Raw genomic sequence first — 27179 nt, forward strand, 5'->3', positions numbered from 1 at the left:
CTCCTCCATGGGTGAGTGCGGGGCCCCAGCCCGGCCCCGCCGTGCAGGCCCGCGGGCCGGGCCGCCTCCGCGCCGGCTCGGGGAGGGGCGCGGGCGGGGGGCGCGGGGGAGCGGGTGGGGCGCCCGCTCCTTTCCTCCGCGGGCGGGGGCTCGGCCTGCCCCCTCCCCTGGCGAAGGCCTGCTCGAGCGGGGAGGTGGACCCCGGCCTCGGAATCAGAGCGGCGGGGGTCCAAATTCTGCCCCCACGTGGGGGCCCGCTTCAGCAGCACCCCTGGCCCTGCATGCCCGCTGGGCAGGCGGCCTCTTTGCCCCTTCGCTGCCCCTCCGCTGCTGCACCCCGGCCCCTAGGAGAGAAGCAGCTTGGAGGGGGCCAGATTCTGGGTAAAAGATGGACAGCGGGTAAGGGAGACCACCCCGGGCCTTTGAGGGGGCGTCCATCCACAGAGGCAGTGATGTGGAGGACAAGGGCAGAAAGGGATCTTGCACCCCTGGAGTTCTCCCTCCCCCAGCAGCCCTGCAGGGATCCCCCAAGAAGTCTGGGGCCCCACAAGGTCACTGAGCCACCCCCCTCCCAGGCTTGTGGGGCAGAGGGAGGGAGAAACTTATTTCCAAAGCCATCCTCTCCCCGTGGAATCTGGATAATTTCCCTGGGGAACTGCAACAAGAAAGGGCTCTGCAAACAGATTCCCGTACAGATAAGTTGGCATTTAGAAGAGAAAGGGACACTGACCTCCTTTGAAGGGAGGATTGCGGAGAGGCCCCACCCATCCTCTGGCGGGGAGGTCAGTGGGGCCCAGGGGAGCCTGGGTGCCCCTGGCTGGCCTGTACCTCCCTGAGCCCCGCCCACTGATAACCCTCTGCTCCTCTCCTCTGCAGATGACCAGAGCCTGGCCGAGGAGAGGGGACTGCGCTGTCAGAACCCCGACTGCATGGACAAAGGGCGGGCGGCGAAGGTAGGGAGGCTATAGGGTCTGGGGGCTGCCAGGAGCAGAGGAGAGGGGGCTCTAACCACTTTCTCTGTCCAGGCACGGATGTCCACCCAGCCCTAATGAGGGTGTAGCAACCCCGCCACAGTGTGGTCTGGGTTCAGGGGTGGGCAGGGCCACAGCGGGGCTGGCTTCCGGGGCAGAGGGCCTGCCCATGACTAAGGAACAGCAGAGTGGGGGGACTTCCGCAAGAGCGGGGGTGCCCCAAAGGCCATTCCTGCACTGTGATCCTTGTAGCCACCCAGCTGGCACCATTTCTTCAGCACTGGGCCACTCTTTGGGCCTCGGGCACGGATGGGGGACATTTTGGGACTTTGTGAGAGTGACTGTGGCCCTGGGGATGACAAAGGGAAGAAGGGACAAACTGGTGTTCGAGTGCCAGGGCTTGGGAGCAGGGAGCAGGGCAAACAAGAGGAATGATGATGAATATTGACAGGGCACTTCTGCCTGTTATGCACTGGGCTCTGTGCCATGCATTCTCTGTGCCTTATGTGCTGCTAGAGGCAGCTCTGCTGGGAAGGCATTGTCACCACGTTTTCCAAATGAAGATCCCAAGGTTCACAGAGGTCCTGTGACTTGGCCGAGGCCACACAGTTCATGAGAGACGGACCTAGGGTTTGAACCCCTCCGAGCACACATTTGAGTGACAATAGTAATAACTGCCACAACTTACTGTGTCCGGCCCAGGCGCTGAGGACTCACTGTCTCCTCCCTCTGGCCTTCTGAGCTCTGTCCTGTCATTATTCGCATTTATAGAAGAGGACACTGAGGCTTGGAGAGGTGGTGGCTCACCCAAGGACGCGTGGGTAGGCTGTGGCAGAGCTGGGATCTGAACCCACAGCCCAGCTCTGTAGAATGCCAGAGCCTGTGTTCCTAACCACTGTGTAGCTCAGCTCTCGGCTAGCTGCAGAAAATTAAAAATGCCACCTTCCCTCCCCCAGGTCCCCCTCCGCCCCGACACATGCCCCTACATCCTGCATAGGAAGAGCACAGTTAGAAGGAACGTGGAGGACTGTTCTGGGGGCCGGGAGAGGAGGGGGAGGCTTCCAGTTGCCGTGGTCACCGGGCAAGGGGGCGGCTGTGATGTCAGACAGAATCTGCTGGCACGGATGGTGCCTGGCATTGGGGCTCTGGTGTTGGCTGGTTGCCTGTTCACTGGATGGGGGCTTCTGGCAACAAACTGGCCTCAGCTACCCCCAGCATACATCCTGCCAGGGGCCTGCAAAGTCCCAGGGCCCTCTTCTGGGCATCTGCTCCTTGGGCAGGCCCCCAAGCTGCTGCAGGCAGGGACAGGGGTGGGAGGGCCTGGATGGTACAGAAGTGAGGCCTATGAGACGAAAGTTGGTCTCAGAGTGAGTGTGGGCCCTCTGCAGCCTGCAGATCCTAGCTCCAGCCCGGCCCTGGCCTGCCTGGAACTCAGCATGACTGACATTGGCATCAGCAGCCAGAGGGTCACGCAGCCTGCAGGGGGAGAACCCACACCCTGTCACCTGTGGGACCTACTTTTGGACAAATGGCACAGACTTCGGGGACAAGGATGCCTGAGCGATCAGAGGCAGGAGGGCTAGTCAGGGAGGACATCCTGGAGGTGGCCTCTGGTGGAAGTGAAAATGTGGATAGGCAGAGCAGAAGGTGAGGGTGGTCCAGGAACGGCAAGCTGCCCCAGGCAGAAGTGCAGAGGCAGGAAAGAAGGGGCGGAGGCAGGTCTTGCCGGGGATGAGCTGGCAGGAGCAGAGGGCGAGAGGAGGTGCTTGACGCCCAGATTTAGTGAGAAAGAGGAGCAAAGAGCATCCTTATTGTTGATGATAATAATAACCACCACTGACCGAAGGTGTTTAGGTGCCAGGCGGGGCGTTAGGCCTCACGCTTGTCCCACTGAACCCTTGAGAGAACCTTGGGAGAAAAGCATTATTATTCCCACATGACATGGAAGGAAACTGAGGCTCAGAGAGGTGAAAGAACTCGCCCCCATCACACAGCATGACTGGCAAAGCTTGGGTCAGAGCGAGCTCAAAAGCCTTGTTCTTACTGTCCTCTCCAGCCGTGCTAGGAATGGCTAGCAGGATATGACTGGCTTTTTGAAGGAGATGACGTCATTCATTCATTCACCAAATCAGCTGTAAGCATCTGCTGTGCCAGGCCCAGTTCTAGGCCCTGGAGATCTCCAGGAAACAAAGGTCTTGCCCTCCTGGGGCTGACATCCCAGCTCCACTGGGAGGAGGAGGGAAGTGAGCACTTGGGTTTGCCAGACTGGCCTCCGAGGCCGCCCTGGGGAGGGGCCATCTTCCAAAAGGGCTGGACCCTTCCGCTTCTGGGCGCAGCCTTGAGGCTTTGTTAGAGCCTCTCCTGGGTGCTGGGACTTCTGAGATGAATCCGCCGCCTCCCCTCCCCCTGCCCCTGGAGTTCACTCAAGGGGGAGGGGGATAACCAGGATGGGCTTCCTGGAGGAGGTCGCTGGCATCCTGAGGAACGAGGAGGTGTTGAGATGGAGGAAAGCTGAGTGAGCAGGGGGGCATGTTGGTGCTGTAAGGAGCGAGTGGGGCCAGGGGATGGGGAAAGGGAGGCAGAGCTGGACAGGGAGCACCCTGATGTTGGGTGAGGAGTCTGCCTCGGAGACCACAGGAGAGAAGTGGTGTCCCTGCCCCTCCCCGGGATGAAGATGTGTTGAGTAGCCCACATCTGTGAGCTCCCATGTCACAGCCCACCCCTTTCCAGCTGTGTGACCCTGTGCAGGTCACTACGCCTTTCTGAACCTGAGTTTCTTCATCTGGAAACTGAGGCTTCCAGAGCTGTGGTGAGGATTAAAACAGAGCTCATATGTGAAGTGCTTAGCACAGAGCGTGGCATGCTGTAGGTGTTCAAGAGAATGCTAGCTGTGATCATGTGTTCATCTGCCGTGGAGGGCGAGAGAAACCCCTAGGCTTCAGGTGTACCCTCCTTCCCCTCCCTGAGATCTGAGACCTCCCCAGGTCCCATCCCAGATCCCAGCCAACCCTGTCCAGCCAGACAAATGTTTACCTGTTCCCAGGGCAGGTAGAGCTAGGAGTCTGCAGTGGGAGGGGAAGGGGGCGGGGAGAAGGGATGGATGCCCTGCCTCCTGGAGAACCGGGTGATGATGTAGTGGGTGTCCCCGCCCTCCTGCAAGGTAACCACAGGACAGACGGTAGCTGGACTCCCAGCTCCTTGCTGGGCCCCCTAGAGCTGGGTGCTATGGTTAGAGTCTGTGCAGGGCACCCCGGGTCACAAGGGGACATGGAGGAGGGCTGACACTGCCCCGGGGGATGCTGGAGACCACATTGGAGGGGACAGAAAAGTCAAGGGTGTTTATCTTGGAGATGGTACCCTCAGGGCATCATCCTCAAAGGAAGGCGATCATTCTAGCAGCCAGCATTCCTTCAGCACCTTCTGTGTGCCAGGCCCTGCTTGAGTGCTTCACCGCAAGGACCTTGTCTAGTCCTCACACCCACCCGATGCAGGAGGGACAACCCCATCTCCATTTTAGAGACAGGACGCTGAGAAGCAGAGCAGTGAAATGACTTGCCAAGGAAGGCTGGGACTCAAACCAGGTCCGTCTGTCCTCAGAGCCTCTCATTTCTAAGGAGCCGTCAGGAGGAAAGGGAGGTGAAGTTTTCTGCGTGGTTCTCAAGGGCCCTGGCAGCGGGTGAGTTTTGGTTCAGTATAGGCAAGAGTTTCCAACAGCTGAGCTGGTCCCCGAAGTGTGGGTAGTGAGCACCCCATCCTGGAGGTATTCAAGCAGACAGAGCAGAGGTTGGATTTGATGACTTTAGAGTTCCAGCTTAACAGTGGGCTGTGAGGTGGCAGGGATGAGTCAGGGGAGGTGTGTGTCTAGGAGAGGGGTGGCCAGATGAAGACCAGTGGACACAGAGCAGAGGAAGGGGTGGATCTGAGATCCTTGTGGAGAAGAATGGGCAGGATATAGTGAATAATGGGAGAGGAGTCACCTATTCTCCTGGGCAGTGCTTTGGGGGTAAAAGGTTAGAGGCCAGGGTGACCTTGAGAATGGCCAGATTCTGGGGGTCTCTAGAGATCGTCTGGACCTTTTAGATGCTGTCGGCTATAGATAGGTGGCAGTCCAGTCTGCAGCTGGAGAAAGGGGCAGGACCAGAGAAGCAATGCAAGCGGAACTCCTGGGCTTTGGCTAAGTAATTTGGGGGAGCAGATGAAGGCGTAGGTTGCCTGGCCCAAGAGGCAGGGACAGAGGACCTGCCACATGCGACCTGGCCAAGATGAGCTGCCCTGGTGTGGACCCAGCCCCAGGGAGGGCAGTGCTGCTGAAGAGGGCAGCACCTGCTAAGAGGGGGTGCTGGCAGCCTACAGGCCCTATCCTGGTGAGGGGCCTGAGTGAGGTGGTCTAGAATTGGAAAAATGCAGGCAGGTCTGAACCCTGAGGCCACCAGGTGTCGTGCCCAAGATCCGCCCTAACGGCCGAGTCCGTGTGCGAGTCCTAAGGTGCCCACCTTGCCGGTTTAGTAATTAGGAAAAGGGAGAGGTGTGCTTGGGGCCAGTTGCCTGACTCCTCCTGCAGGACCCTGGTATCCCCATACACTCCTGGCACCCCTAGTCCTGGGTGCAGAGTTATTCTAAACTCGCGCTGCTGGGAGAGGGAAGCTGGAGCCAGCAAAGGGGGGAATGGCCCCCTTTTTCAGCCATGCCAGGCATGGGCCAGGAAAAAAGACGGGGCACAGAGACAGGCTGGCCCGTTTCTCAGGCGCCGTGGAGGGCGCAGTTCAGAATCGCGCGGAAGCGAGCCCGGCTCGAGGCGATTCCCCGGGGCAGGCTCAGCCTGCGGGTGCCTCGGCCTGGACCCCTGGGGGGCTGTCTCGCCGGCTAAGGCAGCTTCCTGTCGTGGGCCCTCGCTGGGGATGGGCGAGCCCCTGCCTTCAAGCCCAGGTTAAAGACTAGGGACTTTGAACTTGCCGGAAATTTGTAAAGGGCCAGCCCCCTCGGGGACAGTGACAACCCCCTCCCCCTCTCCCCGCAGCCTGGACCCTAGATTACCCCCATCGCCGGCTGGGCTCCCTGCCGCCCCCCTCGGGCGCCGGGTCGGGCGCCGGGCCCTTGCCGCGATCCCAGCGCTCCCCCATCCCAGCCGGGCGCGCCGATGGTACGTCCCGGCCCGCCCAGGTGGTAGCGCCCGCGCCGGCCTACCGTAATTCCCCTACGTCCGGCGCCCCCAGCCGGCGCGAAGTCGACTGAGCCCGCCCCGCGGCTCCGGTCCCCCTCGCCCTGCGCGCCCTCCGGGGCTTTGGCAGTCTTGGCCGGAGCCCCAGCCACCGGGGAGGAGACCCATGTCCCTAGGTGAGTCTCATGGGAAAGCTGGGGTCCGGACGGGGCTGAGATCCGGACCGGGGTGGGTCCAGGCGCCGACTCCTCCTGAATTAATGGACAGAATCCAGAGTAGAGGGTCCCACGCAGTCCCAGGCATGCGAGTGGGTATGGATGGGCACCATTGGCCCTACCTCCACTTACTTGAGGGTGGAGTGGGCTCAAGCGCCTGCCCCCACCCCAGTGACTCTAGGGTGGGGTCGCTCGGAGTTGTGACCGTGAGGAGCCTGTGGGGCCGCCGCACCAGTGTTGGCGGGGCGAGAAGATCCTTTAGGGGACTTGGTACGGGGTGGCTGGGAAGCTCCGCCGACCCTGCCCTGTCTGGGCGTCCGAGAGTCGGTCCCCTGCGGAAAGTCCTCTTGAGGCCGGCAGGGGGCGCTAGAGTCTGTGCCTCAGGCAGTCTGGGCCGAGCTGGCACCCTCTTAGGGGATGGGGGGAAGGAGAAGACCGCTGAACCCAGGAGAGGCCCTGCCTGTCTTGATCAAAGACCAGGAAATGGAAGCTGAAGGGCCCCTGGGCCCTACAGATTCCCTGGGTTTGGGGGCTCTAGGAGGATTTTACTATTCCTTTGCCCCTTGGCCAGGGTCTAGGCACACATTAGGACCCAGTGGCCATCCCTAGATAGGAATGTCTAGAGAAGTGGCCAGTGTCCTCTTTGCACAGGTGGTGAAGGGCAGGGGTAGGTGGGCCGCAGAAGCAGGCCCAGGCACATTCCCTATCCCCCATTCTTTCCAAGGAGCCTTCTCTATGGCTCTGGAGGAAGAGGTGCCAGGAAAAGGGGCTGGCTATGATGCTGTGGTCCTGGGCTCTGGGGGCTGGCACATTTGTGCAGGGACTGGGCAGGAGGTGGTGTTCATGGACCACAGCCTGTCTCTCTCTCCCTAGCACTGGGTCCCAACGGGACTGCTTCCTGGGGAGGAACAGGCCTTGCTGGCTTCTGGGGCCTGTGCAGTGGGCCTGGCTCGCAAAGAGGTTCTCATCTGCCCAGCACAGGGCAGGACCTTAGGGCAGGCTCTGCCTCCAGGTGGGCCCCAGAACCCAAAGGACAAAGGGTGAGGCCCAGGCCTAGGGGAAGGGAGGAACCGGGTGGGCCGTTGGGAGTGTGGAGAGCAGCCTGGCAGAGCTGGCCCCGCCCTGGCTGACTTGCTCACACATGCAGCCTCCGCCCCTGGATTTCCAAGGTGCCAGATGGGGCCTTGGGACTGGTAGGCTCCCAGGGGAGCTTAGCCCAGATGGGGAGCCCCTGGGCAGGGGTGTCCCTCCAGTCAGGGAGCCCCGATTCCTGGTTCCAGGCCAGTTTGCTGTGGGCAGAGCACAGAGCTGGCCCCAGACCTTGCCCCAGACCTGCTGTCTTTTCTGGACAGGGAGTTCCCTCTCCCGCTGCAGACCAGGCTTGGGCTCCAGCCCACTGTGGGGGTGGGGATGCCCACAGGCCTCTGCCTTTCTGGGGCTGGAGAGATGGTGCTAGGAGAGAGTGGGAGGGGGGCTTCTGCCTTGGAGACTCCATTATTCATCAGCCCCAGCATCTGGTTTCTGGGTATCAGTTTCAACAAGCCGGTCCTGACTCATGAGCCTGGAGCTGGGGCTGGGCTGGGTGGGGCAGGGCGGGGAGGGGCTGGGACCTCTTTGGCCTGCTCTTGGGCTATTTCAGTTCCCTCCCCTGGAGAGGAGATAGGACCCCAGGAGCCTACCGAGGCCTCCTCCCTCCCCTGGTGCAGGGGCCGGGGCTCCTTTGCTCCTCCTACTCTGCAGGTTCCTTGAACCTGCACTCTTGGCTCTGGGGCAGCAAGGCCTTGGCCCTTAAAGGAGCAGCCCCCTGATCTGGCTGGAGGACCCAAGCAGCAGCATGACTCAGGGATGGCCAGGACCTGGTCACTCAGGTGACCTCCGGTGACCTGCCCTGGCCCAGTGCCTGTGATCTCCACTTGATGTAACCTGGTTTCCCCAGGCCAGTGGGATCCCCTAATCTGGCCTTGGGATCTGTCCCCAAGGGGGTGGACCTCAAGGTCCTGCTGCCCAAACCACCACTCAGCTGGTCTTTATGCCCCTCACCCCTGCCCTGTGCCTGAGGCATACTGGTAGGGGTCCAAAGCACAGGTGTCCATTTCCCCACTTACCAGCTGGTGGCTTTGGGGGCAAGGTGTGTAACCTTTCCAGGCCTCAGTTTCTTCATCTATTAAGTGGAGATGGTAACAGTGTCTTCTCCTTAGGATCTTTGAGAAGAGTGAACAGGATTTGCCCAAAACTCCTAGTACAGGCTTGGCACTTCAGAGTGCTCAGCTGTTGGCTTGTGGGACAGCAGCAGGGTCAGGGGGCCTGGGGAAGACTGCCAGGATTTGAGGTAGAAACTGACATGCCCCGGCCAGCAAGCCCAAGATCATGGATGCTAGGAGGAAGGAGAGGACCTGTGGTCAGGCAGTGGGGAAGGCTTTGTTGACCATTGGCAGTAGGAAGGGACATCCGGGCCAAGACCCTGCCTGCCCGAGGCCTTCTCTGGCACGAAGACCCTTCATCCATTCGTCCTTTAGTCTAGACTGAGCACCCACTGTGTGCCAGGACTGTTGTAAGTGCCAAGGATGCAGTGTGGGCCAGACAGCCAAGGCCCCTGGCCCCTGGCGAGCATATTCTGTCAGGGAAGAGTCATAATCAAAAAGTGAGCAAAGAAATAAGATAATTTGAGGTAGTAATAAATGCTCAGGAGAAAATAATTCAATTTAAGAGGACCGAGTGTGGGAGGGTGAGGGGCTATTTATTTTGGGAGGAGGGTAAAGGCCTCCTTGGGGAGGTGGCGTTTAAACTGAGGCCCGGTGCACCCGTTGGAAGATCAGGGGTATACGGTTTTGCAGACAGAGGTGCGGGCGCTGAGCCTGGGGAGCTGTAGGGCCAGAGGAAGGCCAGCGTGGCGACCGCCATGTGGGACCCGCCAGGAGGTGAGGGAGGAGCCAGGCCATGCTGGGATTTTTATTCTAAACCACTGGAGGGTTTTAAGGGGGGGTGACCTGACTGGATTTTAGTTTTCAAAGATCTGCCTGTGGTGTGGACAGTGGAGGACGGGGTCTTTGGGAGCCAAGGCTACCCTTGAAACCTCCCTGCCCCTAGTAAACTACTGCCCTCAAAACCATCTCCGGACACTACCCCTCTCCCCACCCTCTTTCCCCCTGGAACCAGACTGAGGAGGAGCTGTAGGGGGGTGGGGGGGTGGGCTGATGACAGCATGTCCCCTCACCCCCATAAGGTACAGAGGAGTGTCCCAAGGAGGCCATTTCAGAACCCCAGAATCAGAAGTCTGGGTTTCAGTCCTGCCTGTGGACTTTTGTGTCACTTTATCCCCCATGCGATGAATGGGGATGATAGTCCCCGGCCCCACTCCCAGGAAAGAGTGTAAAGCGCTCTGGCAACCTACAGTGGGGACCCGCCTCGGACTCCGATGAGCGCCCCCTGGCGGTGGGGCACGCGGACGCTCCTGCTGCGTTGTGGGGGAGCCCAGCTGGAGCTGCAGGGACCTCAGGACAGCCAGTTGGGCTGCGGGGTTTTCCTCACGCCCCATCTCACGCAGCTCCTGGGGGGCTCCCAAAGGACTGCCCTCTCCGCCCTTAACGACCAGCGCGCCTGCCTTCCGCCCGCCGCCGCCACCTGTGGTCCCCCGGCCGCTCCGCTCCTCTGCCTCCCCCAGTGGCCTGGCAGTAGGAGCGGGGGGTCCCCCGAGCTGAGGCTCTGAGGCGGGGGTCTCTTGGACTATGGGCGGGCGCTAAGATGACCCTGAGGGGGGCCTCTGAGCGCCGGATGTGTGACTGGGGCAGAGCAGTTGGAGATCAGAGCAGAGAGGGGTGTCCCCGGGGTTCGACGAGGAGCGGGGTCCGAGGACCCGGAGGGGGATGCCACCAGCATTCTGCCACCAGCACTCAGGGAGCTCCCTCGGGGGAGGGAGAAGGGGCCCCCTGGGCTGAGGCTTTGAGGAGGCGCTCTCCAGGGCTGAGGGAGGGCGCTCAGATGCCCTTTCGGCGGGGAGGGCCCTTCGGAGCCCCAAACGTTTGCGTTGCGGATGGGGGGGAAGTCAGAGCAGAGTGGGGCGCCCGGGGCTGGGCGGGGGTCGGGGTTCCGCAGTCAAGGCGAGGGGGGTGTCACTGGCGTGCCTCCCCCCGCCCCCGCATTCAGAGCTCCCCCGGGAGAGGGAGCAGGGCCGAGGGGGACGCTGTGAGCCCGGCCCCTGGCGCTGGGGGGCGGCCGCCGGGGTCAGAGCGGAGGCCGGCCGGGCGGAGGCGGGGCCGGGCGCTGGCGGGCGGGGAGGGCGTCCCCGCCCCGGGTCCCGGCGCGCTCGGCCGGCGGGCGCGGCCGCACAATGGCAGGAAGCGGGGCTCCGCGCTTTGTCCGGCGGGCGGCGCAGACCGCCGCTTCCTCCGGCCGCCATGGGGACGGGACCCGGCGTCTCCGGGCGCCGCGCGGCCTCCCGGCCGGGCCCCGCGCCGCCCTCCCGGGACGGGGAGCCCTGCTGGGCTGGGGGCCGCGCCCGCGACGGGGAAGGCCAGGTACGCGGGCGCGGGCGCGGGGAGGCCGGGGGCGAGGCCGGCGCGCTCCCTCGGCGCGTCTCCGAGGCCGGATGGAGTGGGCGGCGGCAGAGCCCCCTTCCCGGCTGCACCTAGCGGGGATGGGGGCCTGATGCCCCGAGATGTGTCCCCGCACCAGCCGCCTAGGGGGCCCGGCGGCAGAGGGGGCCCGGCAGCCCCCGGCCTTTTGTGTCTGGGGTTGCCTCCGGACACACCTGTGGGTCCCAGACCCTGCACCCTCCCCGCTTTCCTTCCTCGGCCTAGGCCCTGCCCACGTCCCTCCTACTCCTTCTGCCTCTGGCCGCAGCCCTTGCGTGAGAAGGGAGGACAGACTTCTGGTGCCCTCATCCCCATGGTGAGGGGCGGCCTTGACCTGCTCCCCAGAGCTCCCCACCCCCACACCGGGCTGCCCCACGTAGTTGTAAAGTTGTGGTCCATTTGCTGCCTTTGGAGAGGCAGTGTGACCTGGCTGTTCCACATACCTGGTGGGCTCTCCCCTCTTTAGGTTGAGTCCTGAGAACTTTGCCCCTGGACCCTGCTGCCTCTCTCCCGCTGGCAGGAGTGCTGCTGCCCTGGGAGGTGGGCATGGTGGGCAGCAGGAAGGCAGGAGTGGGCACCTGGGTCTGAGAGAAGGGGCCCAAGAGTCTGGCTTTGGGAAGGGGCTGCCCTACTTAAGTGCTGGGGACACCACCGGCCCTGGAGGGAGCTGTGGAGACCCTGTGGTTTGGGGATGGCCATGTGTGAGAAGGGGTGGGGAGCAAACGCAGGGCAAGGGGGCTCTCTGTCCACCGCAGTCTCAGCCGCCCACTTGGGCTTGTGGTTCTCTCTGGGGGTTCTTGGAACTTCATCCTCAACAAGACCTGCTGAGTTAAGTGACAGAGCACCTGCCTGGTTCAGATCCTGGCCTCAGCCTGGTGTCCCTGAGCCTGGGGGCTGCTGGGAGGATGAAGCAGATGAGGCCAGCTGTGGGCTGGGCACCGGCTCTGTCATTATTATTGTTAGTAGTAATTAGCAGTATTAGGAGCAATAGGAGAAGGCAGCACTGTGGTGGTGTTCCCCGAAGCCAACCACAGTGCTGGGGAATGATCTCCCGAGTCTCTAGGGGGCCCTGTGCCTCCCAGCACTGGCACATAGTGGGGCTCAATAAATATTTATTGAATCTGCCACAGGAGCAAATCTTTGTGTAAGATCTGCCATCTGTGTATTGGATTGGTTTAAAAACAAAATGTGGCACAGAATCAAGGACTTGGACTGGAAGGGTCCCAGAGACCATCCATAGAACCCCTACATCTAGCCTGTTTTCTGCCATGTCACCCCCACCCACTATTAGGCCAGGGCCTGGGCCACTGCAGCCCCACTGCCCAGCGCCGAGCCTAGACCAGCAAATGGAGCCATCAGGGAAATCTCTAGAGGCCTGGAAGAGGTCGGCCATCCCCAAACCACAGGGTCTCCACAGCTCCCTCCAGGGCCGGTGGTCTCCCCAGCACTTAAGTAGGGCAGCCCCTTCCCAAAGCCAGACTCTTGGGCCCCTTCTCTCAGACCCAGGCGCCCACTCCTGCCTTCCTGCTGCCCACCATGCCCACCCTCCCAGGGCAGCACCTGTGTCAGGCTGGCTGCCAGGCTGGATGCAGAGGGCAAGAGGGCAAGAGGGCCACTGAGTGGCGACCATGGGGTTCTGGGAAGAAGGGGCTGAAGTGGGGCAGGTACTTTCTCCAGATTCATTGTCAGGAAGAGATGCTCGCCGCCAGGGGTCCCAGAGCCCGCAAAGCCAGGCCCTTTTGTCAGCAGTGCCCTAGGGACGCTGGAGTGGGGGTGGGCAGAGCGTGGCTGAGGATAGGGGTCTTCACGCTTTAATAGTAGATTAAGTAAAGATAGAAACACCTGCTCTGGTTGAAGGGCGCCCTCACTCCTGCCTTAAGACCCAAGAACACAGTTGAAGACCATCTGAGGAGGCTGCCCAGTGCTCTGGCTGCCATCGGGAATCTGGGGCATAATGTCCACAGCTGCCCGCCTGGGGCCCAGCCCCTAGAAATCAGCCCCTTGGGGCAAGTGGCCTCCTCAGTCTGTGCCTTCCCCCACCATGCTGCTGTTTCTGTGCCCATGTTCCCTTTTTTGTCTGGTGGAGGACTAGGTGGACACAGAAACCCAAACAGCACACATCAAACTATGATTGATTTCCTCTTGTCTCCATAGCCCCCCAGGCTGACCCGAGGTCAGCCTCCCCTGCTGCCCTCTCCCTTCTCAGCTACCCAAGAGAGGGTGTGAATGTGGTGAAAATCTGGCATCTGGAGCTACACACACTGGGTTTAAGTCCTGTTTCCACTGGCCGTGTGACCTTAGACAAGTTACTTAACCTCTCTGAGCCTCACTTCCTCTTCTGTGAAATAGGGACAGTCATAGCTCCTACCTCCTGGGATAAGCAGAGCCCTCAGTGCAGTCCCAGGCACACGGCGCCCACATTATAAATGGAGATGAGACCTTTTCAGCTTCGTCCTCCCGCCTCCCTTCAGCCACTTTCTCTGCTGTCCAGGCCTTCCTCATCCTGTCTGACATCTTGAAAATCTCTGATTGGGCTCTCCTAAGCCAAAAGCCTTCAGGGACCCTCCATCACCCTGATGCATAAGTTCAACAAGTATTTACTGAGTGTCTAGGCCTGGAGATAGGGCAGTGAATAGCACAGACTGAAATCCCTGTCCTCGCAGGGCTGACAAGGTGTGGAGGCATTGAGGTAAAGTCCACAAACTGTTGGCTGGTGGCAAGTGCTAAGGAGGGAAGGGAGTAGGGCGGGGATAGGGAGCTTGGAGGGGCTGCAACCTTGCAAGGGAGAGAAGGTGACTTTTGAGTAAAGATTGTCAGGAAAGAAGAGGAGGGAGCCAGTCATTTCACTATCTGGGGAAAAGCATTTCAGGCCAAGGGACTAGCAGATGCCAAGGCTCAGAGGTGGGAGCGCCCTTAGGAACCATGTTGGAGAAGCCAGGAGGCTGGTTGCTGGAGCAGAGAGAGCAGGGTGGAAGAGCAGGACAGGAGGGTCGCCCCCTCACGGGCTCCCCACGCTGGGAGTGAGACGGGCAGCCCTGGCGGGGTTTTGCGTAGGTGTTTGTGACTCCTCATTGAACGGGGTCCGCTCTGGCTGCTCGTGGAGAGCAGACTGGGGTGCAGGGTGGAAGCAGGGAGACAGTTACGAGGCCATTGTTGTCTTCACCTGAGAGGTGGTAGGGGCTGGGGCAGGGGCAGAGCTGGGCTGAGAGCATGGCCGGGTTGAAGCGTCAGATATGAAAGTTGGAGAAAACAGAATTTTCGGACTGACTGGATGGGGGTGTCACAGAAGGAGCAAAGGTGACCCCAAGGTTTTTGGCCTAATGCATTAGTTTCCTGGGGCTGCCGTCACACCACCTGGGCGGCTTTGGAACAATGGATGTTTATTCTCTCCCAGTTCTGGAGGCCAGGAGCCTGAAATCCAGGTGTCGGCAGGGCAGTGCTCATTCTGAAGGCTCTAGGGGGGAGCCTTCCTGCCTCTTCTGGCTTCGGGGGGCCCAGGTGCTTCCCGGCATTCCTTGGCTTATAGGTGCATCACTCCAGTCTCTGCCTCTGTTGTCACATGGCCTTCTCCCTGTGCGTCCGTGTCTCCATGTCTCCTCTCTTCTGATAAGGACGCCAGTCATATGATTACTCCATATGCTATGATTACAGACTCCAGTGTGACCTCGTCTTAACTAATGACATCTGCAGTGACCTTATTTCCAAATAAGGTCACATTCTCAGGTACCGGGTTAGGACTTAACCTGTTTTTTTGAGGGACCCAATTCAACCGGTCACACCACGCAACTGGAAGGCATTGCGATTAACTGAGATGCAGGGAGCTGCCTGGAGAAGTTCAGGGCCTCACGTGCGGATGTTTTAAGTTTGAGATGCTTGTTAGAATCCAAGCGGAGAATCGAGAAGGTGGGTCTGGAGTCCTGGGCGAGGTCCCGACCCGAGGTTTAACTGTGTCAGCCCTCAGTATGTGCATGGTGTTTCAAGTCACAAGATGGGCTGAGTCAGGAGAGAGTGGATATAGATCAAAATGAGAAGGGTCCACAGACGGGGAGATGAGCAGGAAGCCAGTGAGGGGACCGGGAGGACAGAGAACGAGCGGAGCGTCGGTCCTGGGGACTGAGAAGAAACATTTTCAAGGAGATACAATGTGTCAAATGCTGGGTCCTGTGAGAACGGACAAGTGTACTTAGAAACATGGAGGTCAGTGAGGTCCCGAGAGGAGTAAGTTTGGTGTGATGGGGAGGGGGCAAAAACTTGATGGGACAGGGTCTGGGAGAGAATGGAAGAACTGAAAAGTCTCCAACTGCAATCATTGTAGTAATAATTGATTTGGGCAGAAGTCATCAACGAATGCAAAGCCCTGGAGTGGGAGATTGCTGGGGAGCAGGAGATCTCCAACTGTTGGCCCACAGCTTACAAGGAGAAAAAGGGGCTTTACACAGTCCATCGAGATCCGCAAATGCTCCAGCATCTGGGCGCACTGAGGAGGACACCGTCCGCTCTCTCCTGCTCCTGCCCAAATGCTCAGCCTGAAACTCCGCAGGGACCTCCACGCAAATCCACGTCGAGGGGCTTTCTGTCAGACCACTGGCTTGGACCCTTCAAAAGTGTCAATGTCATGAACAACGAAAAAACAAAAACGTGGAGAATTATTCTTAAGAGGGATAAACAGATACAACTTTGATTGGATCCTGTATGAGAAAAAAAGTCTGTAAAGGACATTATTTAGACAGTTGGGAAGATGTGAATGTGGACTATAGACGGACCGTATAGCAACGCTCAGTTTCCCGAGAGCAACAGCTGTATTGGGGTTTTGTAGGAGAAGGTCTGTGCTCTTAGGCGATGTCATGATTTCTGCAGCAGGGGCCAGGGTAATGAGGAGGGGATAAGAGAGAAAGCTGGTGTGGCACTGTTAACAATTGGGGATGCTAGAAGGGTGTATGGATGTCATTGTACTATTCTTATAACTTGCTGTAGGTTTGAAATATTTTAAAACAAAGTGTTGGGAAAAATAACATAAAGAGTAACGGGAGGAGAGACTGGGAAGCAGTGAGTGCGGATACCTGTTTATGGAGGTGAGCTACAAAGGGAGAGGAGAAACGGAGCTGGAGACAGAGAAGTCACATGTTGGTGCGCTGCTGGGTGGCATCCCGTGGAGAGGGCAAATCTGATGATGTCGGAGGGAGCGAATGCTGAGCCGCATCCCCACACCTCGGCCAGAGGGGTGGATCTTGGTGGAAGGCTGCCCTTGGATTGGCGTGGGGTGAAGCCCCCACAGACCAGGGCAGGTGGGGGGACGCGGTGGTGGGAGCTCACGGAGCACCTTCTGATGGCTTCTGTTTCCCTAGAAAAGTAGGATGCCGAGTCAGCAGGGAGTGAGTTGGGGGTGAGCTTTCGGAGGTGGGAGGTTGGAGGAGGAGATCTGAAAGTCGTCCATGGCAGGCAGGGAGAGAGTAGACCAGGGTGAGATTTGGTAAATCTGGGATCATGTCACCAAGCAACGGTCCAGGGCCACTGCATGGGCACCCAGATGCCAACACCTCTCCCTAGCTCCTCCATAACCCCCATCGTGCCTGACTTAGGAATCTGGGTGGGGTCAGCAATTCAGGGGCCCGACAGGTCACAGAACTGAGGGCAGAGGCCCTGGGTGGGGAGGAGGGTACGGCATTCCAGTTCACACTCTGAGCTGGCCAAATCGAACGGCAACCCTGAGCATTTTTTGGTGCCCTTCCTGCCTGCGTCCCGGGAAGATGCCCAGGTCAGAGTCTCCCCCTCAGCAGGCAGGGCTTAGCTTGTCTCTGCATCCCTTGGAGTGGACACTTAGTAGGTGCTTGGGAAACGTTCACCCGGTGAATTAATAAGCCTAAGGCACCCTGTGGGGATGAGGGTTGGAAACGAAGAGCAGCCCCTGGAGGGGCCAGGAGCCCCACCTGTGCACTGCGTGGTCTGGGCCACAGGTGTGCCTGCCTGTGGCTCTGTAGAGCCCAGCCCAACCCGCATCTCCCTCCTTCCCTGAGCAGGTATGCCACCACGCCGACTGCCAGCAGCTGCACCGCCGGGGACCCCTCAACCTCTGCGAGGCCTGTGACAGCAAGTTCCACAGCGCCATGCATTATGATGGGCATGTCCGCTTTGACCTGCCCCCTCAAGGTTAGCACCATGAGGGGGCTCAGCTTGGCCCCTAGAGCTCCCGGGGCAGCTCCTGACTCCTTGTCTGGTGGCACAGTGTGTTGGTAACTGTCGGAGCCGTGACAGGGCCATCAGAAGGACAGGAGTTGACTGTGAATGATGAACCCCAAGTATGCTGCAGTCCACAAGTTTTTTAACAAGAGAAAACGCTGGGGGACTGTACCTCATCTGGAGAGCAGGCCTGTCTCTACCAGGTGCCGGGTCTTTCTCGCTGGGTCTGCACCTCCCGTAGCTGCCCCTGACCCTGACCCGGGGCCAGCATGGAGAAAGCCCCCTTTCTTCTTGTCCTCAGGGCAGGGGACTTCTGAGCAAGTCCTCCAGCCAGGCTACCACTGGCGAGCAAGGCAGTGGGGGTGGGGGCGGGGATGGGCAGATCAGAAGGAACTTGTGAACGGAAACAAGAAACCCCTCTTGCTGAGTAGGGACCTGGCCCAGGCCCACTGCCAACTGGCTGTGCTGGGGTGGCTTCCAGGCACCTGGGCCTGGCCAGAAATGCCAACCCTGTGTCTCCTTTCCCAGCTGGTCAGAGGGACAAAAGGACTCCCCCTGCTGCCAGGGCCCCCTGGGACTTTGGGTGTGGTCACAGTGGTGGGGGAGGGGAGGCCTGAGAGAAAGAGCCGTGGACTTTGGTCCCTTCCTGCAACAATCCCAGAGGCAGAACTGCTTTATCCTCTTTTATAGAAGGGTAAACTGAGGCCACAGGTGGGTTTGTATTGGGGGTGGGGCATCACCTGAGGTGTCATCCCATGGGCCTTGTGTCTTTTTGATCTGGGGGTAGATAGGTGATAAGCAATGACGGAGCCCCTCTCCTCACAGAACCTGAGGGCCCTAGCTAGTTTGGGGGAGAGGGGTCCCAGGATCAGTGGCAGGCTGTGGTCCCCCTGGAGACGGCTGTGTTGGAAGGCTCAGGAGGGGGACAGGGAAAGCAGGCACAGCCCCCTCCCACTTTGCCCCAAAGGCTCTGTCCTGGCCCGGAATGTGTCCACCCGGTCATGCCCGCCACGTACCAGCCCTGCAGTGGACTTGGAGGAGGAGGAAGAAAGCTCTCTGGATGGCAAAGGGTAGGTGAGGGGTAGGTGGGCAAAGCAGACAACTGAGGGGTCCCAAAACTGGGTCTCAGATCAGAGATCCAGGGACCAGAGGTTTCAGAAGGGCTGACTGGAGACCCCTCCTGACCCCTGGGGCTGCTCTGATTCCTGGAGGAGCCACCTAGCTTGGGCCAGCCTCCAGGGCATCTGGGATCAGACTCCACCTGACTAGGTAGCACTGGGTGTGACTCCTGTATAGGCCACCAGAGGGCGCACAGCCCCTTGTGGGCCTTGGGCTGCCTGAGCGCACCCGAGTTACCTGGTTGTCTGGGCAGTGTGGGGTGGGCAGCCAGCTGTGGCCCACTTGCATCCCACCCTGGTGAGGGCCTCCCCGTGCCTCCAACCTCTGCCCTCGCTGGCTTCCCTGCAGGGACCGGAAGAGCACAGGCCTGAAACTCTCCAAGAAGAAAGCCAGGAGGAGACACACAGATGTAAGGAGCCCCCAGGCTGCAGAGGGCCTCCTGACAGCCCCTGCCCCTTTCCTTCCCAGCCCCAAGGCTGGGCCCTTCTGCTCTGAACCCCAGGACCAGGGATGGGGCCTGGAGTGAGTGTGTCCCTCCCTCGCCACCCTCCCCTGCAGCCCAGCACTGCCCACCTTAGCCCAGGTGTGGGATGCTCCAGGAGCACCTCCCTTAGGCAGGAAGGATGCTGGGGGCCTCCCTGGGACAGAGGCAGTCTGGGGAAATCCCTGCACTCACTCCCCTGTCAGGGTTCCCATCCTAGACCCTGGGTTGGGGAGGGTGGGGGACAAGGGGTGCAGAAGCTAAGAGGCCCATGTCCTCTCAGGACCCGAGCAAGGAGTGCTTCACTCTGAAATTTGACCTGAACGTGGACATCGAGACGGAGATTGTACCAGCCATGAAGAAGAAGTCACTGGGGTAGGGCTTGGTGGCGCCGAGGGTGGAAGTGGGGCTGGGGGCAGGTGCAGCCTCCTTCGGGTATGACTGTGTACATCTGTGTGGTGGCCTGTGAGTGAGCACGTCCCCCACCTGTTGGCGGCCCACCCGTGTGGCGTGCACACCAGTGTGAGGGAACGTGTGATGAGGGCCTGTGCACTTGTGTGTGTATTCCAACCCAAGTGTGCGTGGCCCAGTCCCTGGTGTACAGATGTGCATGTGTGAGGGTATGAACGTGTTGACCTGTGTGTGGATGTGTGCAGGAGTGTGTGAACCTCTGTGGGCAGGTGTGTGTGTGTGTGCACGCACCTGTGTGTCTGTGTACCTGTGTGTGATCCCGTGGGTATTGGGAAGGTGAGTTGGAGCTGGGGCTATGGATAGAGTAGGGGTTCGTTTGACTGCCCCCTAACATACACACCTCCGTTCTGGGGCAGGGAAGTGCTGCTGCCCGTCTTTGAAAGGAAGGGCATTGCATTGGGCAAAGTGGATATTTACCTGGACCAGTCCAACACACCACTGTCCCTCACCTTTGAGGCCTACAGGTTCGGGGGACACTACCTGCGGGTCAAAGGTGAGCAGCCAGCTGGGTGGGCAGGCAGGGTGGCTGGGGTCTGGCTGGGCCTCCCAGAGATGGGCTCTTCCTCCCAGGCTCAGGTTCCCACTGGCCATGGCCCTGAGCAGGCTCATTAGCATACAGGTGTCTCTGCTGGGCTGTGGTGGCAGGTGCTGGCAGGGCGGGGCTTCAGGGAGGGGCAGCTAGGCCTTGGTTTGGATCCTGGGAGAGAGGACTGGGGCCCCCTCCTCCACTAGACCTGGGTGTTGAGGACCTCTGCTTGTCCCCTAATGTCACCTCAGCCAAGCCAGGGGACGAGGGGAAGGTGGAGCAGGGCGTGAAGGACTCCAAGTCCCTGAGTCTGCCAATCCTGCGGCCGGCTGGGGCCGGGGCCCCTGCCCTGGAGCGTGTGGACCCCCAGAGCCGCCGAGAGAGCCTGGACATCCTGGTGAGGAGGGGTTGTGTCAGGCCTGGGGGTGGGCAGGGTCCTCAGTGGGGAGTCCCCTGGAGCCTTCCCTGCTCCCTCTTGGGCTTTGATCTCCCCTTCTGGAAAATGGGGCTGGCTCTGTGAATGGGGGGGCTCCCTCTGGATCCAACCATACCCCAAGGTGATGGATCTTGTCACTGAGAATCTTCTAGTGCCCAAGGAGTCAGTACATGAGTGTGTCTCGTGTCACTGGCCGCGTGCATGGGTGTATGTTGTGGATCCATTTGGAGCTGTGCTTGTAAGTGCATCTGAGTATGTGTGACTCTGCTTTTCCCCAGCTGCTTCATGCCTGTGGCTGGGGGGCAGTCCAGGTGCATCTGTGTCTGGACCTTCCAGCCCCGAGAATGTGTGTGGGTCTCAGGAGAGGGGATGTCCCATGGTGGGGGGTGCAGAAACCCTTCCACATCCCAGGCTGGCCAGGGTCCAGGAAACCCACCTTGGGGTAGGGCTCTGGGGGCCAGGATGGGCCTGGCCTTGACCACTCCTCCCCGGCCAGGCCCCTGGCCGCCGACGCAAGAACATGTCGGAGTTCCTGGGGGAGGCCAGCATCCCGGGACAGGAGCCCTCCACGCCTGCCAGCTGCTCTCTGCCTGGCACTAGCAGTGGCGGCAGTGGGGGCAGCGACAGCTGGAAGAACCGGGCAGCCAGTCGCTTCAGCGGCTTCTTCAGTTCTGGCCCCAGCACCAGTGCCTTTGGCCGGGTATGTGGTCCCGTGGGCCCTGGGGCAGGGCAGCTGGCTGGCCCTGACCCCTGACCCTGATCGCGGGTCTCCTTCCAGGAGGTGGACAAAATGGAGCAGCTGGAGAGCAAGCTGCATGCCTACGGGCTCTTTGGGCTGCCCAGGCTGCCCCGGAGGCTGCGCTTCGACCATGACTCATGGGAGGAGGAGGGGGATGAGGAGGAGGAGGACGATGCCTGCCTGTGGCTGGAGGACAGCTGGCGGGAGCTCATTGACGGTCATGAGGTGGGTGCCCCCCCCAAGCCCTGCCGCACCCTCCTCATCTGGGAAAAGGGGGCCTTATCCCCCACTTCCTGGGGCCCTTCTGTGGACCCAATGACAGGATGTTCCACAGGACAGCTCTGCCAGGCTGCTGTCATCATTAACCCACTTTGGGGAAACTGAGGCAAAGTCAAACTGCGGTGTGCCACTTGGCTGTTTTCATGGCAGAAGAGAGCCCAGAACTTGGGGGACCTGTGTCCCCATTGAGAAAAAAGGAGGTTGCATGCAGGGTAGCTCACCCTTCTTCCCCACCTGGTCTATCCCGGCACCCTCTGGGGCTCCTGGATGACCCCCTGCCCTTCCCACAGAAGCTGACCCGGCGGCAGTGTCACCAGCAGGAAGCGGTGTGGGAGCTCCTGCACACGGAGGCCTCCTACATCAAGAAGCTGCGGGTGATCACCAACGTGAGTGTGGGGCCACACCCAGCCCAGAGCCCCCTGCCTGCCTCTCCCTCGTGGGTGCCTTCTGGGTGCCCCTACGCGGAGTCTCAGCCTTTGCAGAAGGAGCAGGTGCCAGGCAACAGAGAGGGGAAGGAGAGTGAGGGAAGGGCCACCCCTTGGGGAGGAGGCAAATCCCACAGGCTAGCACGTGGGAGGGGGCTTCACCTGGGAGGGGGCTTGGGGCACACTTGCCAGTTGAGCTGAATTAACACAGGCCTCATCCTCTCACTCATTCATCCAACGGCCACTCTGAACACCTGCCGTGTGCTAGGTGCCCAGCAGCCCACACCCTAGAGGTGGAGACGGAGTGGGTAGGCACTGGGGTGTGTGTGTGTGTAGGGACTTGGACCTGGGGGAAGCACCCATCCTAGTCTTGGGGGTTCAGGGAAGGCAGCCTCTGAGCTGAAACTCAGAGGCTGAGCCAGGGCAGAGGTGGAGGAGAGTTCCAGGCATGGCTGCTAGGCTGGTCCCCCAGCGCTTCCTTCTAGGTGGGGCCTGGGCAGGGCGACCCTTGGGTGGGCCATGGGGCTGGGCCTTTTCTCAAAGGGTAAACCCTCTCTGTCCCAGGCTGCCTCAGGGCCTCCTGGGAGGGGGAAGGGGTAGAGGGAATCTTAAGAGGCTGGCTAGGGCGTCGGGAATGGGCCCCCCCACCCCAGCTGCAGTGCTCCCTGACCCCACAGCTGTTCCTGTGCTGTCTCCTGAACCTGCAAGAGTCGGGGCTGCTGTGTGAGGTGCGGCGGGGCCTGGGGGGCTTGGGCGGGTAGTAGGAAGAGGCGGGGCCTAGCCTCGGGGGCGGGGTTGGCAGGGGGCGGGGCTCACGGATGGAGTAGGTGAGGGGCGAGGCCGAGCGCACCTCCCGCCGCGCAGGTGGAGGCGGAGCGCCTGTTCAGCAACATCCCGGAGATCGCGCGGCTGCACCGCGGGCTGTGGGCCAGCGTGATGGCCCCGGTGCTGGAGAAGGCGCGGCGCACGCGGGCACTGCTGCAGCCCGGGGACTTCCTCAAAGGCTTCAAGATGGTACGGGCTGGGCTGGACACAGGCGGGGACACTGAGGCAGGGCTGGGGCGCCGATCCCATCTGCCCCTCACCCCACCCTTCCCCTGACCTCTGGCCCCGCACGACCCCTGGTGGGCACAGGCAAGGAACTCCTAGTCGGTTGCCCGGGTTTGAACCCCACCTGGCCATCTACCCTTGCTACGTGGCCGAGGGTGGTCTCTTTCGCTGAGGCTCAGTTTTCTTCTGTGGAAAACAGGGACAATAAGCTTGCCAGCCCCTGGGGTGGTCGCGAAAGGGCAGTAAGGAAGGGCTTGGGGAGCGCGCGTAACCGGTGCTTTGCTCCTTCTGCCCCGGGCCAGTTCGGCTCCCTCTTCAAGCCCTACATCCGATACTGCATGGAGGAGGAGGGCTGCATGGAGTACATGCGCGGCCTGCTGCGCGACAGCGACCTCTTCCGGGCCTACGTCACGGTGAGGGCGGGCCGGGAAGGCTGGTCGGCGGGAGCGCAGGACCCGGGGTTCACCTGGCCTGCAGATGGTAGGGGGTCTGCCGGTGGGCGGGGCCTCGGGTCCGGGGGCAGGGCCTGCCCTGAGCTCCGCCCCCGGCTCCCCACCGCAGTGGGCCGAGAAACACCAGCAGTGCCAGCGGCTGAAGCTGAGCGACATGCTGGCCAAACCCCACCAGCGGCTCACCAAGTACCCGCTGCTGCTCAAATCGGTGCTGAGGAAGACAGATGAGCCTCGCGCCAAGGAAGCCGTCATCACCATGGTAACGGGGACGTTAGCGCTGGCGGGGTGATAGGCTAGGTCCCTTGAGGACACTGAGCCTAAACCCCCACCGCCCTTCCCCAGATCAGCTCGGTGGAGCGTTTCATCCACCACGTGAACGCCTGCATGCGGCAGCGACAAGAGCGGCAGCGGCTGGCAGCCGTGGTGAGCCGCATTGACGCCTACGAGGTGGTGGAGGGCAGCAGCGACGAGGTGGACAAGGTGGGCCCCTGTGTCTGTGTATGTCGGGGGAGGGATCCTGTTGGGTGCGAGGAAGGGCCACACTGGCAGACGGAGCTGTGCTGGGAACCTTGCTTGAGGTCTGCTAGCTGAGATGGCGAGTCAGACCCTGACCTCTCCTACACTGGCTCTCCACCCACAGCTCCTGAGAGAATTTCTGCATCTGGACCTCACAGCGCCCATCCCTGGCGCCTCTCCGGAGGAGACTCGACAGCTGCTGCTGGAGGGGAGCCTAAGGATGAAGGAGGGGAAGGACAGTAAGGTGACTCTTGTGGCCACCCCACACCCAGGGCCCCTGCCCTCCCCTGCCCTGTGGGTCGGGACCATCCCTTCCTGGAGACCTTCTGGACCGTACTCAGTGGTTCTCAGCTGCTCAATCGGTTGTGTGGCCGTTCAAGAACTAGCGACTTTGTGTCATATGGGGAACGATTATCTGCCTGCAGTTTACTCTTTACAGACACGGCAGCAGGGTCACAGCCCATGGGGTGTGGTCTTGCTCACTTGTTAGTGTCACAGGGGTTCTTGGTTGGAGGGAAGGGGCACATTCCCTGAGCAGGCCAGGAATGCCCCAGAGCCTTGCTACTGAGCTGTCAATCATGTGGGTGCTGGGGAGCTGAGAGCCTGCAGATCGTAATTTACAATCACCTCCCATTTTCTCTTTAAGATAAACTTTTAGTTGAACTAAATCACAAATATATAGTTCAAAGAGAGAAAGAGAAGATCATCTTGCTTTTCATTTTAATTTTGCTCTCAGGTTCAGGGAGGGGGCAGGGGAAGTGTTTGATGAAATCTGAGTACCTCCAGGAGAGGATGTTGCAGAGACAGGCTGCGGGTCTCTGTCTGAGGTCCGAGGACCCTGGCCCTGAGCCCTGGGCCTCTCCTGCTCCCCCTGTCACCCCAGATGGATGTCTACTGTTTCCTTTTCACGGACCTGCTCTTGGTGACCAAGGCAGTGAAGAAGGCTGAGAGGACCAAGGTCATCAGGCCACCACTGCTGGTGGACAAGATTGTGTGCCGGGAGCTTCGGGACCCTGGTGAGGAGCCCAGCCCCCTGCTCCTGGGCAAGGGCTGTGATGGGCAGAGGCTGTGTTCTCAGCTGATGCAAGCCCTTCCTAACCAGGCTCCTTCCTTCTCATCTACCTGAATGAGTTCCATAGCGCTGTAGGGGCCTACACATTCCAGGCCAGCGGCCAGGCTTTGTGCCGTGGCTGGGTGGATGCCATTTACAATGCCCAGGTGAGAGCAGCGTGGTCTGCAGGCGGGCAGGGCATCCTGGTGGGGGCTGCTGCCCACAGTCCCTTCTGCCCCTGTGTGCCCCCACCCCACCTATAGAACCAGCTGCAGCAGCTGCGTGCACAGGAGCACCCAGGCAGCCAGCAGCACCTGCAGAGCCTGGAAGAAGAGGAGGATGAGCAGGAGGAGGAGGAAGAGGAGGAAGAGGAGGAGGAAGGGGGGGAGAGTAGTACTTCTGCTGCCAGCTCCCCCACCATCCTGCGCAAAAGCAGCCACAGCCTTGACTCCCAGCACTGGTATGCTTGCCCAGGACTACCCAGCAGGCCAGAGCAGGGCAAGTTCTCCAGCCCAGGACTCCCGACCCCAAGGCCGCTGACACTGGGCAGGGCCTCACCATGACCCCTTCCTCTGCATGGCTTCGTGTTGTGAGCCCAGTGGGTTGGGGGAGGGCTCTGTCTCCCACCAAGTCCAGGGGGGGATGGCACAGTTTTCAACTTGAGGCCACTCTGACCCATTAGTGGTAGCTCCCTGGAGCTGAGCTGAGGGTTCTTAGATTGTGTCCAGCAGGAAGGAGTGCTGTAATGGTGACAGACACTGTTACTGATTGTGTTGTGGGCATAGGAGTTGGGAGATCCGGCACATGTGCCACATGCATGCCATTTCTGAGCTTCGACCTCCGGGAGGGCAGAGGGTGTAGACTCTGCATTGCCCAGCACGGGGCTGTACCAGGCCATCTTGGTTTCCTTTGGCTGGGCTGACTTTGTCTTCCCGGCCCCACAGTGCCTCGGACGGCTCCACGGAGACCCTAGCCATGGTCGTGGTGGAGCCTGGGGAGACGCTGTCCTCTCCTGAGTTCGAGGGCGGCCCCTTCAGCTCCCAGTCGGATGAGACCTCTCTCAGCACCACCGCTTCTTCTGTCACGCCCACCAGTGAACTGCTGCCCCTGGGCCCAGTGGATGGCCGTTCCTGCTCCATGGACTCCGCCTACGGCACCCTCTCCCCGACGTCCCTGCACGACTTTGTGGCCCCAGCCCCTATGGCAGAGCCAGCACCCCGGCCCCCAGAATTACCACAAGCCCCTTCACCTCCACCCTCGCCCCGCCTCTGCCGCCGAAACCCTGTCCAGCTGTTGCCCCGGCTGCCCCACCTGCTCAAGTCCAAATCTGAGGCCAGCCTCCTCCAGCTGTTGTCAGGGGCCACCACCCCTGGAGCGCCCCAAGCCCCCAGCCGCAGCCTGTCGGAACTCTGCTTGGCTGCTACAATTCCTGACACTAGAACCCAGGGCTCCCCTCAGGAAGCTGGGCCCAGCTGGGATTGCCACGGGGCACCAAGCCCTGGCAGTGGCCCCAAGCTGTCAGAGCTGGCGTGCAAAATCAGCTGCTCAGCTAGAGAGCCCGAAGAAGCCTCCAGGAGGAGCAGAGAGCTGCCCTCGGGGGCCTCGCCCAGGGTTCAGCCTGAGCCCCCGCCAGGGATCTCTGCCCAGCACAGGAAGCTGACGCTGGCCCAGCTTTACCGAATCAGGACCACACTGCTGCTTAACTCCACGCTCACTGCCTCGTGAGTGGACTGGCCGGGGGTAGAGGGAAGGTGGCCCAGCGTGCTGGCATTGAGCCTCTGAGCCTGGGAGTGGATAGAGGCACGGTCATGGCTGGGAGCAGATGGCATTTGGGGATGGGGATGGGAGAGGGAGCCTGAGACCTGCCCCAGAGCCTGAGTGAGGATATCTAAGGCGGGCAGTGGTACAAAGGCCTGAGGATTCAAATAGGGAGGAGAGGGTGGCCAGAGCCCCTCTGAGTGGCATCAGCCAAGGAAGGACTGTCTCTCCCCTCCCCTCCAGGGAAGTCTGAGCAGAGGAGGGTCCTCAAGGGTGCCACTCACCAAGGGACAACAGACAGCATGCCTCCTGGGACATGCCAGCCCCTGGTCCAGCTGCTGCCTTGTGTGCGCCCGAGCCTCAGTGCCGGCCAGGACCCCTGCCACCGCCCTGGGGCCCAATTTGCACTTTGCCAGACTGGATGGAAGTGGAGGAGGGCTCAGCAGAGCCCCAGGCTGCAGTACCCCCTCAGGACTGCCTCCCGAGGGCCACCACCTTCACTAACCTGCCCCTGGCCCCTACCCCCAGCAGGGCCCCTGCCCACTAGTCCCTGAGGTCACCAGATCCAGCCCTCCAGCTGGGCTCCAGGGCAGTCCTTCCCACCTCCGCCCTCATCTGGCCCCAAATGGGATATGACCCTGTCCTCACCGACTCCCTCCCAGCCCCGCTGGCCACCCCAGGCTTGGGTTGGGCTCTGTTGCATATTTATTGAGCTTTTGATTCTTTTATAAAGACTTGTATATACTCCACTAGAAAGAGTCCTTTGCTTTTGGAACCCCCCCTT

At 60.7% G+C, this 27179-nt stretch overlaps 1 protein-coding gene across 6 annotated transcripts; it reads left to right on the forward strand.

Annotated features, from left to right (window-relative positions):
- Positions 1-876: 876 nt before the first annotated feature.
- On the forward strand, positions 877-27144 carry PLEKHG5 (pleckstrin homology and RhoGEF domain containing G5). Of its 6 annotated transcripts, none has more exons than XM_046662853.1 (21): positions 877-953; positions 16933-17062; positions 18060-18162; positions 18560-18620; positions 18976-19067; positions 19520-19656; positions 19941-20086; positions 20622-20825; positions 20904-21089; positions 21434-21529; positions 22246-22296; positions 22433-22582; positions 22921-23031; positions 23180-23329; positions 23413-23550; positions 23711-23830; positions 24470-24602; positions 24689-24804; positions 24901-25097; positions 25582-26358; positions 26639-27144. In XM_046662853.1, exons 1-21 carry the CDS (start codon positions 930-932, stop codon positions 26646-26648), a joined length of 3132 nt encoding a protein of 1043 aa, XP_046518809.1. In that variant the 5' UTR covers positions 877-929; the 3' UTR covers positions 26649-27144. The 6 variants fall into 6 exon arrangements, with proteins under 6 accessions (XP_046518809.1, XP_046518812.1, XP_046518811.1 ...); XM_046662855.1 differs by lacking the exon at positions 877-953 and adding an exon at positions 4308-4647; XM_046662854.1 differs by lacking the exon at positions 877-953 and adding an exon at positions 6202-6305.
- The last annotated feature ends 35 nt before the right edge of the window (positions 27145-27179 follow it).

This window comes from Equus quagga, chromosome 5 (assembly GCF_021613505.1).
Source record: "Equus quagga isolate Etosha38 chromosome 5, UCLA_HA_Equagga_1.0, whole genome shotgun sequence".
In the NCBI taxonomy this organism is placed as follows: domain Eukaryota; kingdom Metazoa; phylum Chordata; class Mammalia; order Perissodactyla; family Equidae; genus Equus; species Equus quagga.

Coding starts and splice junctions, on each gene's coding strand:
- PLEKHG5 (XM_046662851.1), top strand. CDS start 10,739: ATGGGGACGGGACCCGGCGTCTCCGGGCGCCGCGCGGCCTCCCGGCCG. Junction 21,090..21,433: donor AGCTCATTGACGGTCATGAG/GTGGGTGCCCCC, acceptor CCCTTCCCACAG/AAGCTGACCCGGCGGCAGTG. Junction 23,330..23,412: donor AGGAAGCCGTCATCACCATG/GTAACGGGGACG, acceptor GCCCTTCCCCAG/ATCAGCTCGGTGGAGCGTTT.